Consider the following 21,203-nt stretch of genomic DNA (forward strand, 5'->3'; position numbering starts at 1 on the left):
TAGAGCAAGTGGGACTCATAACCGAGGCCTCCTGGTTTAGATGTAGGGACACTACTGCCACAAGAGCCTTTAAGACGTATCAATGTAATTCCTTCTCAGGTCTAAGAGAAATAATACAAAATACTTCATATGCAATTAATTACATTGAAGTACACTGACTATAGTCATTCTCACAAAGTTGGGAGACTCTGGGCTGAAGTTTATTCGCCATCTTAGGGCAGGAAAACAGATGTGTATATCTACAAATTGCTCCATGCTTGCTTTTACAAGTAGCGGGAGAGATTTCTCAGTTTAGGGTCTCATCCACTACCATTTTGATTAATTGGGAGGCAGAAGAGGCCAATCGTAAACATGTAGCCTGCTAGGTTTAACCCTGTGGATTGCTTGCCAGTTAAAAGTAGGAGGGATTCCTCTCGTCAGTCTCCAATGTCACTTAGAGGTTCTTTCCCTCAGCTTTGTCTTTCCATGTCCTAATTGCCCATCCTGTTCAACTCCCCAATCAAGACCTATCAGCTTTACCCCAGTGAAATTCCAGATACACCTGAAAGTTCATTCTATCTCTGACTCTGCCTTCTTCAATCTCCTCCTAGCAATAGCAATATTCACCACTCATACTGGCACTACCAATGAGCAGAGGTGCCCATATCCAATTACTCAAGTCTATGAGGCTGGAAATCCTTCTGGAGATAAATGGAAGACCTGCCTCCTTCTAATTGAACAACCATCGCTCAAATAATTTAAAGCAGTACCAAGCCAGTAAAATGGAAGCAGGCTTACCCTAAACTTATTGGGGGGGCCTTCCCTCATTGTCTCACTTATTATGGCCACACTTAAGTTTCACAACAAACTTTTCTGTTCATGTTGTTTCAAGGAAGAGAGTTGAGCTGGATTCTGAAAGGACATTCTGCAATTCTTTGAACAAGGTCAAAAGATCTCTGACTCCCACCTGCAGTTTAAAATCTTAAGCAAAGGACAGTCACTCAAATAAAACACTGCAATGTCTAAATTTTATGCTTAAATGCTGATCCTGAACTTGGAACCATGAAAACTGAATCAGTAACGACACTGCTGTTAATTGAATCGGGCTGACAAACTGCAGAGGCAAGCATTCCTCTCGGCCTTATTGACAATGAATAATTGTAAATAGATTCCTTCAGAATATTTTCTAAATTATTTGGTCATAGGATGTTGGTGTCACTGACAGTATCAACATTTATTGGTCATCTCTATGTGCCCTTGAGAATCCAGTGGTGAGCTATCCTGTTGAGTTGCAGTCCCTTGGGGCAGGGACAGTCATAATGTTGTTAGGGATATGTGTTCCAGAATTTTGACCCAGTGATGGTGAGAGAATAGCGATATGGTTCCAAGTCAGGATATTATTGGCTTGGAAGGGTAATTGCAGGATTGCATGTGGTGTTGTTACCATGAATCTGCTGCCTATTTGTCTTTATGGTGATAGAGGTCATAGGTTTGAAGTATATTTATGATTCTGCACTGAATTTTATCAATGAAACTCTACATAATACATGAATAATGTCACGCACTTAGAATAGAATTTATGCCCTCCCTCAACGCAAGTTGGCAGGTAGGGACATTAAATTGAGTGGGCAAAAAATGTCCACTTAAGAGCCCCATATCATTGTCACTAGTATTTAATAATGTTGTGGTAGTCACAATGTGGGGTGTCTGAAAAATGACATTGAGAACAATCTATTCTTTCCTAGTAATGCCAACCAGTGAATCCCATCCTGTGACCCGGCCACCCTCCCTGTGATGTGGGTCTCTTACTGCTGTTGTTCTCTGGATATGTTGCCGGAAACTACCACTGCTCCTCTCTGAGGACAATGTGGAAGTGTCAGCCTTGGGCAGGCAGCTCTTGGGGAATTGGGTTTATATCCCTCAAGTTTTATTTTAATCCCAAGGCAGGCCTGCTGTTAACCACAAGTGTCAAACTGGCAAGCAGAGGTTCACCTGCACATCTGCCAATGTGTTAACTGCATCCACTGTACCCGGTGTGGCATCCTCTACATTGGGGAAACCAAGCGGAGGCTTGGGGACCGCTTTGCAGAACACCTCCGCTCGGTTCGCAATAAACAACTGCACCTCCCAGTCGCAAACCATTTCCACTCCCCCGCCCATTCTTTAGATGACATGTCCATCATGGGACTCCTGCAGCGCCACAATGATGCCACCCGAAGGTTGCAGGAACAGCAACTCATATTCCGCTTGGGAACCCTGCAGCCCAATGGTATCAATGTGGACTTCACCAGTTTCAAAATCTCCCTTTCCCCCACCGCATCCCAAAACCAGCCCAGTTCGTCCCCTCCCCCCACTGCACCACACAACCAGCCCAGCTCTTTCCCTCCACCCACTGCATCCCAAAACCAGTCCAACCTGTCTCTGCCTCCCTAACCTGTTCTTCCTCTCACCCATCCCTTCCTCCCACCCCAAGCCGCACCTCCATCTCCTACCTACTAACCTCATCCCACCTCCTTGACCTGTCCGTCTTCCCTGGACTGACCTATCCCCTCCCTACCTCTCCACCTATACTCTCCTCTCCACCTATCTTCTTTTCTCTCCATCTTCGGTCCACCTCCCCCTCTCTCCCTATTTATTCCAGAACCCTCACCCCATCCCCGTCTCTGATGAAGGGTCTAGGCCCGAAACGTCAGCTTTTGTGCTCCTGAGATGCAGCTGGGCCTGCTGTGTTCATCCAGCCTCACATTTCATTAATATAGGGCCATTGTTGGCTCGTCAGTTAGCAGGCAAGACTCCAATTTACTTGGATTAATTTCCATCTTTAGTAACTAGAGGAATTCTTACAAATCAAAAACTTATCTAATTTTTATGAAATTTTACTTTCTAAAAGATTAGGTAACATGGTGTCTTTTTATAATGGTGATGTCAGATGTGAGGAATGTACAACCATGTACTGAACTGTGGAAATATGGTTCCTAGCACAATCCAGTATTTTGGGCCAAAGGTACACATTTTTACATACAGATCTATGATCACATTTTGGCTGCGTGCTCCAGAGAAGGGGACACGATTGAACTTGATAAACCAGTTGTATCAGAAGGAAATGTTGAAGTTTGGTTGAATTCTCTGCTGAAGGAGTCTCAAAGTTCACTTCATGGTATTATTCGGAATGCTGCCTATGTAATACAGGAAGAACATTTTAATCTTATTGACTTCCTGAATACATCCTGTGCCCAGGTAAGTTCTGAAATCTATGAATTAGCATGTTATTTTGTTGTCAAACAACTTAAAAAACATGTTTTGAAAGCTGATTGTAATCCAACCTTATAAATGAATGAATTCTCTCTCAACTTTAATGGCTACATCAAGATTTATTGTTAAGAAAGGGAGTTTTAAAAAATATATATATTGCCATGAACATGATTTTCTCATACATTAAAAATTTAGAAGGGAGCTGAATTTTTGTTGCTTCGGGTTCAGATAGGAGACCAATGTTTATCAGGTTTTTGATCTGTAAGCATTGATTTCTGTTGATATGCTAACGGAAACAAAACACAAAGCTCATTATAATTTAGTTTTTGGTGCAATCTACAATGGTAATTACAAATGAACTCTAAGATGCTCATTTTATTTGACCTCAAGGCTGTTTGCAACAACCTATTTGTTTATTTGTCTGAAGAAGACCCTAGACAGAAGGATTGGGCCCTCCTCCAAAATCACCCTCATGGTCACTAAAATGGGACACATCACACCAAATTCCATGAGTGTGACGGTATTAGCACCTGCGCTGAACATGTACTAACTGTTGCAACAGCCAGCTGTGATGTGTTAGTACTCAATATTTCTGCTACTGCCCTCACTTATACTCTGACAGTTGAACATGTGGTTAGTAGTGTAGCAGAAGGAACCCTCCTCACCTTCAAGTCTCCAGTCCCGCCCCAATGCTATTCAAAGCAATTGGCAAAGGCTCCAAAATCAAAATATTGAGGTTGCTAGAAATATGAAATAAGAATGGAAAATGATAGAAAATACTCAGCATGTCTGAAGAGAGAAACAAGTTAATATTTCTGGTGTCTTCATTATAATTGGAAGTGATAGAAATGTGTTAGCTCTTAACGAGGTGAAATGGGCATGGTAGAAAAAACAAGAAAGAAGATGTGTGATAAGACTGAAGACGGGGAGATATTAAATGACAAAACATTGATGGAGCAAAGCCAAAAGGAGTCATCAGGTATCCCTCAATTTGATGACTGCAGGGGAGGTGTAATGGGCAGAAAAATAAGCAGCTGCCATCTAAAAAGAAAACCAGAAAAAACATTGAGCCAAATCTTATTTTTTCGACAAAGTGCAAGTTGCATCAGGTTTTATTTTTGAAGGCTTTTTCACTGTGAAGCCTAGTAGTTCTCTAGCCCTATCCTGCCCCAGCTTGCCGCATTAATTACCCCATTCCTATGGCCTCCCTCATTTCCAGTTTCCGCCCCATCTTACCAGGTGCCATTCCCAAAACAACGCATTGCTCAGCAGATATTCACTGAAAGACTAATATTCTTTGCAATTGTGCTATCTTCAAAAAGCCACTGTACACCTGGACAATCATTGGCAATCTGACATTGTCCCTCACTGGCAGGAGTATGGCACAAAGTTGCACTGCCCACAGCACATAGCTAGGACATTCCCTCAGCGTTTAATTTTCACACCACATACTTTGCCTGTCCTTAGCTATATCCTGTCTGAACACCCTCTCAGTGTGATACTCTGTCCCCAGTGTGCACTGTTGATCTGCATCTTATCATAGTCCAGTAGGGAAACATTACAAACAGACACACCATTGGCCAAAAACAGAAACCCTGGTGAGACCACACATGGAATATTGTGTCCAGTTCTGGTGCCCTATTATAGGGAAGATGTGGAGACTTTGGAGAGGGTGCAAAAGAGGTTTACCAGGATGCTGCCTGGACTGGAGGGCTTGTCTTAGAAGGAGAGGTTGACTGAGCTTGGACTTTTCTCTCTGGAGAGAAGGAGGAAGAGAGGTGACCTGATCGAGGTGTACAAGGTAGTGAGAGGCATGGATAAAGTCGATAGCCAAAGACTTTTCCCCAGGGCAGGATTGACTGCCATGAGGGGTCATAGTTTTAAGGTGTTAGGAGGAAGGTATAGAGGAGACATCAGAGGGAGGTTCTTCACCCAGAGAGTTGTGAGCACATGGAATACTTTGCCAGTGGTAGTCGTGGAAGCAGAGTCATTAGTGACATTTAAGCGACTGCTGGACATGCACATGGACAGCAGTGAATTGAGGGGAACGTAGGTTAGGTTATTTTATTTTTGGATTAGGATTAATCCACGGCACAACATTGTGGGCCGAAGGGCCTGTACTGTGCTGTACTTTTCTATGTTCCGTGTTCTATGTACAAAAGGCAACACAAGAAAAGCAAAGAGAGGCTGAACCTTGCTACCAAGATGCCAAAAAGATTTCAGCATATTATAAAGTGGGGGTTGAACCCTCCCACCTTGACAACTAAAACCAAAAAAAAACCAAAGAAGTACCTTGCCCTATAATCCGTTAAAAGGAGTGTGAGAAGGGGTGTAATCCATTTTTTCAGGAACTTCTAGTGGTGAAGTAAAATTAACCCCTGAAAGTCACTTTATAATCAACAAGTAACAACTTATTTACCTAACTGTAACAGTGAACAAATTAACTGATTTATTAACAAACCAACTATAATGCTTCTAACTACTACCCATTCCTGATTAAAACAAGATTCTAATGGTATGCCGTTCAAATAAGTACAAGTCTCATTTATATAAAGGAAACATTTAAAAATAGAATTTAGTCTTTTGAAATTACAGCAGGTTACCTGTTTTCTGGAATGTTCCGTGACTACTTCGTCAAATATTCTGTCAGGAACACCTTCTCTGTCAAATTCTTCTATCAGGTATATTAACTAGTTGTGCTGTAGATGCCTTTGATTTTGATGGTGCTTTCTGTAAAACTTAGAGAAGACTGTGACAGCTAGCAATTTTCTCTCGAGAGCTGTTAACTCTTGCAGATAGCAGTTCGCCATCCTTTTTGCCCAACTGCCCCTTCTTTTATACCCTTGATGATATATCAAAATTCTTTACAATATATTCGGCCCTTTATTGTCAAAACCAGCGGATTTAAATTTAATTGGTTTTTGGTATCCGAGTGCCTGTGCAAATTAATTAGCTAAATCCAAAAGTTGTTGACTTGATAACAAATCAAAAAACTGCAGCTTGATCTGCTGACTGTGCAGCCTTTGATACAAATGTATCAATTCAGGACCTCTGCATCTGCAAGCCCACAAGCTGCTGCCCACAGACATCCTTTCTGAGTCTCTAAGCGTAGAAAGCTCACCATCTTTCAAAAGAACACGTGTTGCTTTCCCCCTACCATTTTACAAACACCAAATTCAAATGTCCTGCCTCCCAGTCCACAAATACTCTACCAACTTTGCAACAAGCATCTTGACCAACAACTATTTTACAAAGTATCATTGTCCACAGCACCCAACCCACATTTATTGAAACTGGGTATCTGTGAGGTACAGTCTGGCTTGTAACACCCAGTTCCCAGTACAGCTGAAATCTTCATGGACAAGAACAGCTTCCTTGTCCCCAGTGTCCTCATCCTTGGAAGACTGATCTTGCACTCTCAGTTCCTCAGCATCTATCTCATTGCCAGGCCTAATTGTGCAGGGCACAGCATGTCACGATAACGCAGCACACTGTGTTTGGACTAAACTGGAGGGACTTCTTAGACTGGCCCAAGCAGTGGAATCACATCATCAGAGGCGCTGTTGTTTGCTCTATCATGGTCCTGGTTGAGGCTTGGTTTGCATGCATTCCATATCAGTCAGAAGATTGTGCAAAAGTGTCATGAGCTATGGTCGCTTCAGGTAGTCCTATTACCAACCTTGTAAGGGCTTTGGGCCCTCAAACGTACCAGGATTGTGAGGGTGCTCCAGGATATAGGAGTTGTAGCAGCTGCCAGAGTAGTGGACATACATTTTCGGGAAGTGTTAGCACTGATCACCTAAACATTTATCGAATGGAACCCTGTTGATGAGTTCTAGAGCATTGTGATATGACCTTGTCAGTGTCCCCTGTATCACATCTATGTAGTAAATGGCACACTGGGCCTGGGGGATCCTGGCAATGTTATTGAATCCAGCTGACCTCATCACTTGAGAACAAAACAAACTGGTCTGATCTTGCACATATGGTGTTGATCTTGATACTTTGTCGTTGCATGATTAAAAGATCCCACACAGGACTGTTGTCACTTCCTACACAGAATCTGTCACATAGAGTTTCAGTGCAGTAGTGACCTTCACAGCTACTGGGAGAGGATGGCCTCATACTCCTACAGCCCTCAGATCCCACTGTATCATCCATCACAGTTCCAGGAACACACAGAGTCTGTGCTGGCACCGTACCTTGCCTGTGCTCAGGAACTTGAGTTGCCACCAGAATACTCTGAACTTTTGAGCACCCCACACATCGTAAGGGTCTGTGCGACTGCGATCTCTCCATGAGCTGGGTGCACTTGATTCTCTGAGCCAGCTCATTGTGGAGCCGGGGCTTGTGTCATCAGCCTTGCTCCTCCTGCATTTGTCTTCACTTTCTTAGATAGGCAGCCGCAGCAACCAACATGCCACCAGCAGCAGGGCCCATGACTGTCAGTGGATAGGACTTGCAACAAAAATAGAAGGAATGGAAGAGTTTCATGGATCTCAGAACAGCCATTGATGGCATACCTTGCAGGCGAGGGCTCAGCACACTCCATCATGCAGTGAGACATGCTGGACTGAGTTAACCAGGGTCATTCCCATGTTTGTCATCCACATTCAGTTTCAGCATGTGCAACAACTTGGTGTAGGTTTTGCATTTCTGTGTGGCTTCAGCTCAACACAAGCCACCACATCAAACATAAACTTCACATTGCATTCAGCACAGGCTAGCATAATACATACGTGACCACCAAGGTCTTGCAGTTGCTTGTTTCACACAGAATCTTTGGAAGTTGTGTGAAAAGTGGTCCTCCTTCAGCTATGACTTAACCTTTGTAACATTATTGCTGATAACTTCAACATAATTGGGATGTCCAAGTTAAATTTGGAGGCACCAATAGCTTGTGACAAATTGTCTTTGACCAGCACCTGACCCTTGTTCCACACATCATCTAGATCAGTACTGCAGTTGTGTAGCACAAATTACTTACAAATTATCAGCACAAGACTGAATGCTTTACAAATCTTGCTGCATTGGATGATGGACAACTTCATTATGTGCAAACAGAGCTCAACACTGAAATAATTAGTGAACATTCCCATTCTAACTAAATGACGAACAGAAAGCCTTTCATGAACCAACTAAGGTATCTGAAGCGAGGACACTGTAATGAGGAGCCTCTGCAGTGGTAATATCCTGGTGCGAAGGTAATTAACCTCCAACAACCATATCCAGCTTTTAGTGCTAACTGTGACTTCAGAGAACATAATTTTTTTTACAGATTCTGGTGGAATGAGGACTCTTGGATGTCATGCTTGATCGTACACTATCTTGACTCTCACTGTCACCTGACTTATGGAATTCAGCTCATTTCTGAACATTTGTACTAAGGCTGACCCATTACTAACCTGATTTTTGGTGAATAGGTTGTTAATGCAGAACTCATTAAAATTGTTATTAATGCTCATCACAGATTGGCCTTCTTGGAATTCAGATGATTTGGACCAGAGACGCTCAAGATGCCCTAAAACTTTCAAAAGTTGACCGTAAAATCATGCAGACAACAAACCAGTACTTCTTGGAAATTCTTAATATGCTGATTGATAGGACAACCAAAGATTTAAATCTTAAAGAGCGTGTGAAGTATGAGACTCTAATCACAATCCATGTCCATCAGAGAGATATCTTCGATCAGCTGGTAAATAATTTTACTCTACCTTAGATACAATTGTTTTTGTTCTTGTTAATCTGTACATATATTAAGTTTTTAGTGGATGTCAGATTATAAATTAATGTCAAAACAAATATTTTAAATTATTTTTGTCATCTGAAATGATATCCATCCAAAACATTGGCATAATATTTAATTTCTCAAACAATGGATTTGGGAAATACAGTGATATGCATTTTTGTCTTCCTGCTTAATAACCCTATCAAAAAGTTTCAGCATACCTAAATCAAAATCTCTTATTCAGAAGGAATTTTTTTTGTACCTCTTCTCTCCTTTCTCCTCTTATTATCTGTATTTTGCTACTCTGCACAGATATGCTTCTTGTCCATTTAAATGTGGGTGTCTTCAGTATATTTGGTGGTTTAGGTTGTATGAGGTGAATTCTCATGCAGTTTGTAAAGAAATCCATCTGGAAAGAGCCAAAATACATCTAACTTCTATTTAATGGGTAATGTCTTTTTGCCTTTACTGAGAATCTGACCATTGATCGCAGTTACATTGGGTCGACTGTTTTCAGCCATCAACAAATAAAAGCAGTCTTGCTGCATTAATTTTGATTTGACAGGGATAGAAATGTTCCTTGTTTGGATAATACTTACAACATGAGTACTGTTTTCATTCTTTTAATCTCTTACAGTACAGGATGCAGATAAAATCTCCAACGGATTTTGAATGGTTGAAGCAGTGCAGGTTCTATTTCATTGAAGATTCTGACAAAATGCAGATATCAATTACTGATGTTGATTTTCATTATCAAAATGAATTTCTGGGGTGCACAGATAGATTGGTTATTACTCCACTCACTGACAGGTACAATCTTTGCTCCTTTTGAAGTTGAATAGCTGAAGTCTGAATGATGGCATTGTGTTCCAGGAATGCATGGCCAAAGCACACTTTTCTGCATGTCATTTTGTGGCCTTTTGCAGTCCTTTTTCTTTCAAATTCACCGTGGGCTGTGGGCATCACTGGCTGGCCAGCATTTATTACCCATCTCTAGTTACCTTTGAGAAGTTACTGGCTAACTATCCTTATCAAGTACGAAGTAACTTGGAATGACATTATTCAGGATTCTATCAGGAGATATTTTTACATTTGCTAATTCAAGGTGAATAGACTAATTTGGGTTCATTTTGTAATTCATTTTGAATAAGCCCTGAACCCATTAAGCTCCATGAATTAAAGCTGACAGCAAATTGCACAACTCCATTCCAGCCTTTTGTTCCTGTTATATCAGTGACTCTACTTTCTGACCCACTTTTCTAATTTTTTTTCTTTTCCTCTTAGTTTTTTCCTTGAAATTGCAGAAAGCCAGATCTAGTATCAGTTGTTTCACCAAATCTGAGCATCAATTACCAAACCCTTTCAAATGAGCAGACACAGTTCAATTTGTTGTGCCCAGCAGCATGTGTTATCATCGCCCTTCTCTCAATCAACTTCACTCTAAGTACCAAGAATAGCTTTTTTGCATGCATTTGTCTATTTCCACACAATTCTATGCAAACATTTTTTAATTACCATAGAGGGCACATGGTGTCCAGTTTGATGTAGCAAATTGCTTTGTGCTATTGGTCCAAACACACATTGTGCTGAGATAACAAGGTGTAGAGCTAGATGAACACAGCAGGCCAAGCAGCATCAGAGGAGCAGGAATGCTGACATTTTGGGTCTGGACCCTTCTTCAGAAATGGGGGAGGGGAAGGGGATTCTGAAATAACTCTGGAGAGAGGGGGAGGCTGATGGAGGATGGATAGAGGAGAAGATAGGTGGAGAGGAGACAGACAGGTCAAGGAGGTGGGGATAGAGCCAGTAAAGGTGAGTGTAGGTGAGGAGTTAGGGTGGAGTATGATCAGTCCAGGAAAGACAGACAGGTCAAGGAGACCGGGATGAGGCTGGTAGGTAGGAGGTGGGTGGAGCTTGAGGTGGGAGGAGTGGATAAGCAGAAGAAAGCTTAAACTGGCTAGGGAGGCAAGGACGAGCTAAGCTGGTTTTGGGATGTGGTCGGGGACGGGGAGATTTTGAAACTTGTGAGGTCCTCATTGATACCATTAGGCTGCAGGGCTCCCAAGCAAAATATGAGGGGCTGTTCCTGCAACCTTCGGTTGGCATTGTTGTGGCATCTTTTTATTCATTTTGCTGAATATTTTCAAATCCCTGTGAGAGGGAGAAGATAGAATCAGAGGTAACGGTATTACAACTGAATAAAGGCCACTGCAGAGATATGAGGGAGGATCTGGGCAGAATTGACTGGAAGAGGAACCTAGCAGAAAAGACAGTAGAACAGCAATGGCTGGAGTTTCTGGGAGTAATTCAAGAGATGCAGCAAAAATTCATCCTGAGGAAAAAGAAGCATGGTACAGTGAGGATGAGGCAATCATGGCTGACTCAGGAAATCAGGATAGCAGAAAAGCAAAAGAGAAAGAATAGAACGTGGCAAAGGGCAGTGGGAAACCAGAGGACTGGGAGGCTTACAAAGACCAACAGAGGGCAACAAGAATAAAGGAGGGAGAAGATTAAATATGAGGGTAAGCTAGCCAGTATTATAAATGAAGACTGTAAGAGGTTTTTTTTTAGGTATATAAAGGGCAAAAAAGAAGTAAAAGTGGACACTAAACCATTGGAAAATGAAGGTGGTGAGATAGTAGTGGGGAACAAGGAAATGACTGAGGAACTGAATAATTACTTTGCGTCAGCCTTCACAGAGGAAGATACAAGTAATCTCCCAAAAATTCAGGACAGTAAGGAGGCAGAGCTAAGTATGGTGGCCATAACGAAGAAAAAGGTACTAGTAAAATTGGTTGGCCTGAAGGTGGATAAATAACCTGGACCAGTTGGACTACACCCCAGAGTTCTAAAGGAGATAGCTGAAGAGATAGTGGAAGTGTTAATGGTGATTTTTCAGGAATCGCTAGAATTAGGGAGGGTCCCAGAGCACTGGAAAATCGCTAATGTGACACCCCTGTGGAAGGCAAAAAACAGAAAATTACAGGCCGATCAAGATTTTGGAGTCCATTTCTGAATATTTGGAAGCGTATAGTAAAGTAGGGCAAAGTCAGCATGGTTTTCATCAAGGGAGGTCATGCCTGACAAATCTGCTAGAATTTTTTGAGGAAGTAACGAGCAGGGTAGATCAAGGAGAGCCAAAGGATGTTATCTACCTGGACTTCAAGAAGGCCTTTGGCAAGGTGCCGCCCAGGAGACTGCTGAGTAAGATAAGGGCCCATGGTGTTAGAGGCAATGTGCAGCATAGATAAAAGATGGGCTGTCTGGCAGAAAGCAGAGAGTGGGGATAAAGGGTCTTTCTCAGATGGCAGCCGGTGACAAGCGGTGTTCCGCAAGGGTCAGTGTTGGGTCCACAACTTTTCACTTTATGCATTAATGATCTAGATGAAGGAACTGTGGGCATTCTGGCTAGATTTGCAGATGATACAAAGATAGGTGGAGGGACAGGCAGTATCGAGGAGGTGGAGAGGCTGTAGAAGGATTTCGACAGGTTCGGAGAGTGGACACAGAAGTGGCAGATGGAGTACAACATGGGAAGGTGTAAGGTCATGCACTTTGGAAAGAAGGCTAAAAGCATGGACTGCTTTCTAAATGAGGAGAAAGTTCAGAAGCCTGAAGTGCAAAGAGACTTCTTGTCAGAGTTCTTGTCCAGGATATTCTCAAGCTAAACCTACAGGTTGAGCCAGTAGTCAGGAAGACAAATGCAATGTTGGCATTTATTTTGAGAGGACTTGAATATAAAAGCAGGGATGTACTCCTGAGGCTTTATAAGGCTATGGTCAGGCTACATTTGGAGTATTGTATGCAGTTTTGGGCCCCATATTTCAGGAAGGTCCTGAGTGGGTTCAGAGGAGTTCACGAGAATGGTCCCAGGAATGGAAAGCTTAACATATGAGGAACGTTTGAGGACTCTGGGGCTATACTCATCAGAGTTTAGACGGATGAGGGGGGATCTAATTGAAACTTACAGAATACTGAATGGCCTGGACAGAGTGAGTATTGGGCAGACATTTCCATTGGTAGGAGAGACTAGGACCTGAGGGCACAGCCTTAGAGTAAAGGGAAGACCTTTAGAACGGAGATAAGGAGAAACATCTTCAACCAGAGAGTGGTGAATCTATAGAATTCAGTGCCACATAAGGCAGTGGAGGCCAGGTCATTGAGTACAACTAAGATTGAGATACATAGGTTCCTCATTTTCAAGGGGATCCAGGGTTATGGGAGAAAGCGGGAGAATGGGGTTGAGGAACTTATCAGCCATGATTGAATGGTGGAGCAGACTTGATGGGCCAAATGGTCTAATTTCTGTTCCTATGTCTTATGGTCTTATGTTCTTATGGTAAAGTATTTCACAAGCATTTAGTTTTATTTTATCCAGCTGTTTTCTGCACTTGCAATATAGCTGCACACTGATAATTAGCACAAGATCATTTTTACTCATCAATTGGTTCCTTGTGATTATAGGCAGAATCAATTTGTCATTTGAAAAATCTTCTATAAAATATGAAAATGCCATAAATAATATTTAAATTCTGAGTGGCAGAAATGCGATACATGGGCTCGGAATTTCCTAGAGCCATTGTAATAACATATTTTCTTTGAAGTTAGAGTGAAAAAGTCACAAGTTATGGAATAAGTGGCTTTTGTTATTACAATGACAGAGTGTCTAAAAAATTTCCAATGATTCTGCCTCCGGCGCCTTCCAGCAAAGAGAGTTTCAAAGATTCAAAACCCTCCAAGAGACACATTTCTCTTCATCTTAAATGGAAGTCCCCTTATTTTTAAATGGTGTCCCTTAAATAGTTTCTCCCATAAGGGTATGCATCCTTTCAGCAACCATCTTGACACGTCCTCTCAGGATCTTTTATAAAATGCCTTTCTTCTGTAATATCTTGAAAAGAAATATTTTAACTTTCAGCAAATAAGTAGGGTCATGATTAAATCAAAAATCAAATGAAAGAAATAGATTATAAAATAGAATCATAGAACCAAACAGCATGAGAGGAGGGCATTTGATCCGCTATACCTGTGCTGGGCAGCTGTACTGGCAAGTTTCTGGTTGCTGAGAAATATTATCTGAAAATTGTAGAACAAGGAGAATCGGTCAGAAATTGCTATGCACAATGGGGGAGGGCAAAAAGTTTGAGGAATGTAGAAACTGTGAGAAAGTAAGTTGAGAATAGATAAGTACAACATTAAAAATGGCATTTAAAACAATTATTAATTTGGAAGAAATGGTTTGTATATAACTTTTTAACAAGTGCAGTTATCCTCCTCTGAGTGGCCCAATGCAAATTGTACTTTGATCGGTATCATTGGAATCTTGGGAATACGTTAAATAAATTTTGTTGTGTCAGGTTGGGGCATCTCCCAATTTATGAAACTGTAATTTCTCAAACAGCACAGCACCGATTTTAAACAGAGAATGCTTGTCCAACGCTAAATAAAAATAAATGCTGGCAATGTTTATTGGAAATCTAATCAATCGACTAGACTTGCAAAATATTACTTTTTGGTTCAGAGCTATCTGTTACCTCTCGTACTTCTGCTGTCCTCGCTGTGGAGTGTTCAAATCAGCTTTCCAACAAATTTTGTTGTAAATTTGTCACAGGAGGTTTGAGCAGCCTGTTCTAACGTTTAATAGTCATTGGCCACATCACACTTGCAGGAAGTTCTAGGCACGGTGGCTCAGTGGTTAGCACTGCTGCCTCACAGGACCAGGGGCCCAGGTTCAATATCAGCCTTGAGCAACTTCTGCGTGGTGTTTACACATTCTTCTTGTGTCTGCGTGGGCTTCCTCTGGGTGCTCTGGTTTCCTCCCACAGGCCAAAGATGTCCAGGGTAGGTTGATTGGCCATGCTAAATTGCCCATAGTGCCGAGGGATGTTTAGGTTAGGTGAGTTAGACATGGGAAATTAGGGGAATGGGCCTGGAAGGATGTTTCTTAGGTGGGGCAGTGTAGACTTGTTGGGCTGAATGGACTGTTTCCACACACATTGTATGATCTGTGCTGACCATTTCGATCAAATATAAAAGAAACACTAGCTGACTGGTACTTCTACAAGTGATATTCTCATTTGTCCATGGAATTACATTTTTTCAATTCTGCCACCAGTTATTGGCCAATCCTCTTTAAAACTACATTTCCTTAGGAACTGAATACTTTCAATTCAATTCATAATGTAACTTCTTTTTAGGTGTTACATTACTTTAGCCCAAGCAATGGGGATGAATATGGGTGGTGCTCCCACAGGCCCTGCTGGCACAGGAAAAACTGAAACGGTTAAAGACATGGGCAAATGTTTGGGGAAGTATGTGGTTGTATTCAACTGTTCGGATCAAATGGACTTCCGAGGCCTTGGCCGAATCTTCAAAGGTAATGGATATAAGATAATGACCATTTGATCAGTGGCAACTGCCTGTTACACAATGAAATTGATTTGGCCTGTGCTATTTTTAATCATTATTTTTAGGACTGGCACAGTCAGGCTCTTGGGGATGTTTTGATGAATTCAATCGTATTGACTTGCCTGTACTTTCGGTAGCTGCTCAGCAAATAGCCGTCATCCTTACTTGCAAAAAGGAACACAGGAAATGTTTTATATTTACAGACAGTGAGACAATTGAAATGAACCCAGAGTTTGGCATCTTTCTTACAATGGTGAGAAGCAAGCATTTTTGTTACGTGACAAACTTCATTTTATTGATAAATTGAAAGAGTAATTATTAGCTGCAAGGGGATGACTATTATATTATTGGCATTATGTTCTTTCTTAGTCATATCCCTTTTTTAATTCAATTGTGGTAAGTGGGTGTTGCTCGCTGGGCCTGCATTTATTGCCCATCCCTAGTTGCCCTTGAGAAGATGGTAATGAGCTGCCTTCTTGAACTACTGTAGTCCATGTGCTGTAGACACCCACGACGCTTTTCGGAGGTAATTCCAGGATTTTGATCCTATGGCAGTGAAGGAATGCCAATATATTTCCACGTGAGGCAGGGGAGCCTATGAAGGGAATTTGCAAGATGTACTGTGCTCATGTATCTGCTACCTTTGTCCTTCCAGAATGGAAGTTGTCATGGGTTTGGAAGATGCTGTCTGAGGACCCTTGGTTAAATTCTGCAGTACATCTTGTAGATAATGCACTGCTGCTACTGAGGGTCAGTTGTGGAGCCATGAAGTACCTAGTTTAAACAGAATTGCTACTGTTAAAATCAACAAAGGTTTCTGTCTGATTGGGGCCTGAACTCCACAATGCTATTGCAATTAATAGAAACATGATGTCTTTCTTAACCATTGAATGTAATATATTTAACAGAAAATATATTTTGGGGCTGAAAATAAAATTTGAAGCTTTCCTCCACTAAATAGAACCCAGGATATGCTGGACGACAGGAACTTCCAGAAAACCTCAAAATTAATTTCCGGTCAGTGGCTATGATGGTACCTGATCGACAGATCATCATCCGTGTCAAGCTGGCAAGCTGTGGGTTCATAGACAATGCTGCCCTGGCTTGCAAGTTCTTCATGCTTTACAAACTGTGTGAGGAGCAGCTCTCCAAACAGGTTAGTGTACCAGCCTGAATCCCTGAAAACCTAATGATTTTCCTAAAGATAAATAATGCACAATATGTTGGTTTTCCTTGAATGAATAGAGAAATTAAAGTGAAATTTAACAACAATGACATTTACCAAATCAAGGGCTGATCATGCAAAAGAAGATTGCATGGTTCACAAATATTCTAGAAGGAAAGCAAAAAGGGCTAAGAAATGGTATGAGCTAAGACTTGCAGGGAACTTAAAGAGAAATAGTAATTGAGTTTATCAACACAAATTTTAAAATAATGTATGGTTAACGAAAAGATACGGATGATTTGAGATGAAATGGGATGCAGGGATTGCAGGAATAACAAATGAGCACTGCACCTCAGTTTTTACGAGACCGAAACAGTTCAACCCAAGATGTACAAGCAAGAGATGGAGAAATTAGACTGGAAGAAACTTGTAATAAAAGAATTACCGAAAAAAGCAACAGGTCCTGATGGTGCACACATTAGCTTATCAAAGAAACTCAACAGAAATAGTCCAGGCTTTGGCAACAATCTTATATCATTTTTGTATATAGAAATGTTACTGCAGGATTGGATGTGATCTTTAAAATATTCTTGAATATTGAAGATTGTCCACAGGGCTGGAAATGTTTCCAGTATCACAGCCCTATTCAAGAATAGAGAAAGTGATAATGGTTTAATTCATGTGCAGAAAAAACTAATAAATCAAGAATCTTGCATATTCAAATGAAGTACAGCTAGTAATAAAGTATTGTTAGCACACTGCCCATGTATGTTATGCTGCACTATATTTCTGGCAACATGTTCCGGAGCTATTTTCTGTTCTGTTGCATTGGAGTTTCTTTATTCTTGTGGCGTTAATGTTTGGAAGATGTTTAGCATTTTTGTTGAGCTGACTTACAGATGTAATAAATGGTCAAAAATTTTCATTCCATTGTGGATTTAGAAATTGAACTGGGCGCTTTCTCCTCAACATTCACCGTTGCTCTGTAAATTTCTCAGGTTGAACCTAAAGGGGATTTTGGTGACTGTTCTCAGTCACGTTTCCTGGAGATATAAACATATAAAAGATATAAATAAAGGAGAAGCATTACAAACAAGTTCATTGATGCATCAGGCTCCCAAAACTCAAACTGAAAATTCATTGGGACAACAGCAGTCATTACAAGCAAAGGTCTGTTAGTCAAAAATAGCAAGAAACAGACTGGCAAATGGTTTATTGCAAATGAACCAAAAAATATATTAGGGAGCTGAGCTGTACTTAGTTCAGGCTTACTGTGTGCTAGGCATGTAAAATCTTGTCTATCCTTTAAGAAGGTCCTCTATTATTAGACTAATTAGAATAGACTAATTAGAATTAGACTAAACTATGCCCAAGAACTGTATCCATATTTGTTTGTTGTTTTTGTCCCACTTGCCAATTTTTGGATGGCCAAGTTAATGACTAGAAGAATCTATATTTACATTGTATTTTATCACATCACTCAGGAAAATCGTAGAAAGATTATAGGAAAGAAGGATGCTATTTGGCCCATTGAGTCTGTGCTGATCCTGCAGTAGCAACTCACTTCATATCACTCCTTCACTTTTTCTCCATAACTATACAATTTTTTTCCATTCACATATTTGTCTCATTCTTTTGAAAACCACTATTTAATCTGATATTTATCTTATAATGCTTCCCTTCCTTCTTCCTAGCAAAATGAATCATTTCACACTACTTCAAATTTCATCTACTGCTTATCTTCTTATTTCACCAAACTGTTTCTGTCCTTATGAAATATTTGACATTCCTTCTCATAGTGTACAACATTCCAAATTTTGTATCATCTGAAAGTTTGAAATCTTGTCCTGTGCACAAGTCTAGATCAACAATGTGTATCAGTAAAAACAGGAAGCCTAACCCTGGTCCTGGAAACTGCACTTTATGCTTTCATTTAGCTTGAAAGATAATCATTTACCACGGCATTCGGTTTCCCGTAATTCAACCAGTTTCTTATCTATGCTGCTAATATTCTTTTTAATCTGTGAACTTCTATAAGGACTTTATTCAAATGTCTTTGCATACCACATCAACTGCATTACCCATATTAACATTCTCTTATCACTTCATCAAAAATCTCAAAGAAGTTATCATAGACATGATTTTGTCCTTAACAAATCTGGGCTGACTTTCCATAAACTATCCACATTTGACCTTTTTGACTACTAATTTGTTCCAGATTATCATTTCTAAAAGCTTTTCCACAGCTGATGATATTAAACTGACTGGTCAGTACTTATTAGTTTAGTCCTCTTTTGTATAAGATTATCAAATATTCAATTCTTAAGTGCTCTAGAACCACCACTGTATCGAAGGAGATTTGGCAGATTATGGGCAGTGCTGCTGTCATTTTCACCCTTGCCTCTTTTTTTGTACCCTTGGATCACGGGCGCCTTTTTGCTTTGTTAGCTTTGTATTTGTAAAACAGGGTGATGCCAACAATGTGGCTTCAATTCCTGCACCAGCTGAGATTACCATAAGAAGTCTCCCTTTTTAACCTCTCCCTTCATCTGAGGTGGGGTGAACCGCAGATTAAACCACCACCAGTCATCTTTCTCTGATAAGAGAGCATCCTTATGTTCTTCTGGGACTATGGTGACTTTTGAATGCGTCTTATTTGAACTAGGTGACTTAATAACTGTAAGATCGGCCTCACTATAACACTTCCTCTTTATTAATTTTTAGATCTTTTACTGTTTCAGGTATCTCCTTAGTTAAAACAAATTAAAAGAAAACAGCCAACCCCCTTCTTCTAAGCGATCCTTATCTGTAAGATTGTGATTGGTTCCACTCTACCTCTTACCATCTTCTCCCATAATTTGAAATGCATCTTGTAATATAAAATACTTTGAAATACAATCACTATTTTTATTGCACAAATATTCCGACTATTTTGTACTTAACAATGCCCAAAACAATAATGAGATAAACAACCAGATAATGTTATAGCAGTGTGGCTAAGCAGCAAGATTTCCCACTATTCTTTGAAGATTGACATGGAGCCTATTTTCCAAATAATTATATTCATAATTCATTTTATTTCCTTGGAGACAAGTATGAACTGAAGTATCAGGTACTGTTGGGATACCATGTAAAATGAGATTAAACAATTTCAGTTCAGTTCATCAAGAGCATGGCTAATGTCTCAATTGTTACTAATTGAGAACTAATTAACAATCACACTCAGACCATAGTCTAGCATGTTTGTGAAATGACAAAGTGCAAAACTGATGTAGTTGTGTTTCTGTTCTGAGATTGGGCATCAGGCATCTCATTGGGTGTATAGAATTTTACTTTACATCTGATTATACAGCACCTAGCCTAGGAATGCAATGTGCAAAACTGAGTAAAGGGAAGAGTTTGAATTCACAACATTAACATCCCTAGCATTAGTGTGCCTAAAAATTAGAGTAGAAATAGAGAATAAATGAGAATTCAACACAGTTTTATAACTATACTTGACCATGCAAATTGAAGAGTATTAACAGAATATCCTAAAGTTTAATCTTGAGTGCAATTCATAAATATGGAAGTTAACTTTCTCTCTTGTACCACGATTACTGTTTCTGTGTTTCAGGTTCATTATGATTTTGGACTTCGCAATATTTTATCTGTTTTACGAACACTTGGTGCCGTCAAGCGAGCCAGCCCTGAAGATACCGAATCTACGATTGTCATGAGAGTCCTTCGAGACATGAATCTTTCCAAATTGGTCATTTGATTTTCTAATTATTTGATTTGCTGGCATTTATGTTACCTCAACTTATGCCATAAGTTACTTTTTGTGATTTAAATGCTAAAATGTTATAGCCTCATATACAGAGTCGAATATTGACATTGGTTGACTCGCTGAACAGACGTTTTGTTACTGTGCTTGGTAACATCCTCAGTGCAGCCTCTGATGAAGTGTCGGTGTGTTTTCCCGCCTGGTTTTTAAATTTTGGCGTCCGCTGTGATGGATTCCCTCACTTCCGGGTTTCCTCTGTAGTGGAATGTATGTGGGGTCAAGTTATCAATGTGTTTATTAATAGCATGCTTCGTGGAATGCCATGCTTTCAGGAATTCTCGTGCTTGTCTCTGCCTAGCCTGTCCCAGGTTCTCGGTGTTGTCCCAGTTGAAGTCATGGTTCTCCTTGCCCATGTAGATTGAAATGAGTGAGTATTGGTCATGTCGCACATCTCAATCCGCATGGACAAGGAGAACCACGACTTGGACGAGGACAACAACAAGATCCTGGGACAGGCTAGGCAGAGACAAGCACGAGAATTCCTGGAAGCACGGCAGTCCACGAAGCGTACCACTAATAAACACATTGAACTCGACCCCATATACATTCCACTACGGAGGAAACCTGGAAGTGAGGCAATCCATCGCAGCGGACTCCAGGGTTTTAAAAACCAGATGGGAAAACACACTGACGCTTCATCAGATGCTGCACTGAGGATGTTACCAAGCACAGTAACAAAACATCTGCGGAGCAACAAACCAGCTCGGTGAGCCAACCAACCTCAACACCCACAACCCGAGCTACAGATCTACTCCAAAACCTTAGAGAGTTGAATATTCTGAACAATGCTATCACTGACAGTTGATAAAAGAGGTGGAAGTTGTGAAAAGAAGGTGTGAGTTCCA

At 40.7% G+C, this 21,203-nt stretch overlaps 1 protein-coding gene across 1 annotated transcript in view; it reads left to right on the forward strand.

Annotated features, from left to right (window-relative positions):
* LOC125459938 (dynein axonemal heavy chain 5-like) overlaps positions 1-21,203 on the forward strand; it is a 259,757-nt gene that overhangs the window by 128,697 nt on the left and 109,857 nt on the right. Inside the window, exons 33-39 of the mRNA XM_059651530.1 lie at positions 3,004-3,216; positions 8,702-8,926; positions 9,597-9,769; positions 15,157-15,335; positions 15,433-15,620; positions 16,329-16,523; positions 20,149-20,283. Coding sequence (XP_059507513.1) covers positions 3,004-3,216; positions 8,702-8,926; positions 9,597-9,769; positions 15,157-15,335; positions 15,433-15,620; positions 16,329-16,523; positions 20,149-20,283 — 1,308 coding nt within the window. The remainder of the gene's footprint in view (positions 1-3,003; positions 3,217-8,701; positions 8,927-9,596; positions 9,770-15,156; positions 15,336-15,432; positions 15,621-16,328; positions 16,524-20,148; positions 20,284-21,203) is intronic.

Source organism: Stegostoma tigrinum, chromosome 16 (assembly GCF_030684315.1).
Source record: "Stegostoma tigrinum isolate sSteTig4 chromosome 16, sSteTig4.hap1, whole genome shotgun sequence".
NCBI classification, from domain to species: Eukaryota; Metazoa; Chordata; class Chondrichthyes; order Orectolobiformes; family Stegostomatidae; genus Stegostoma; species Stegostoma tigrinum.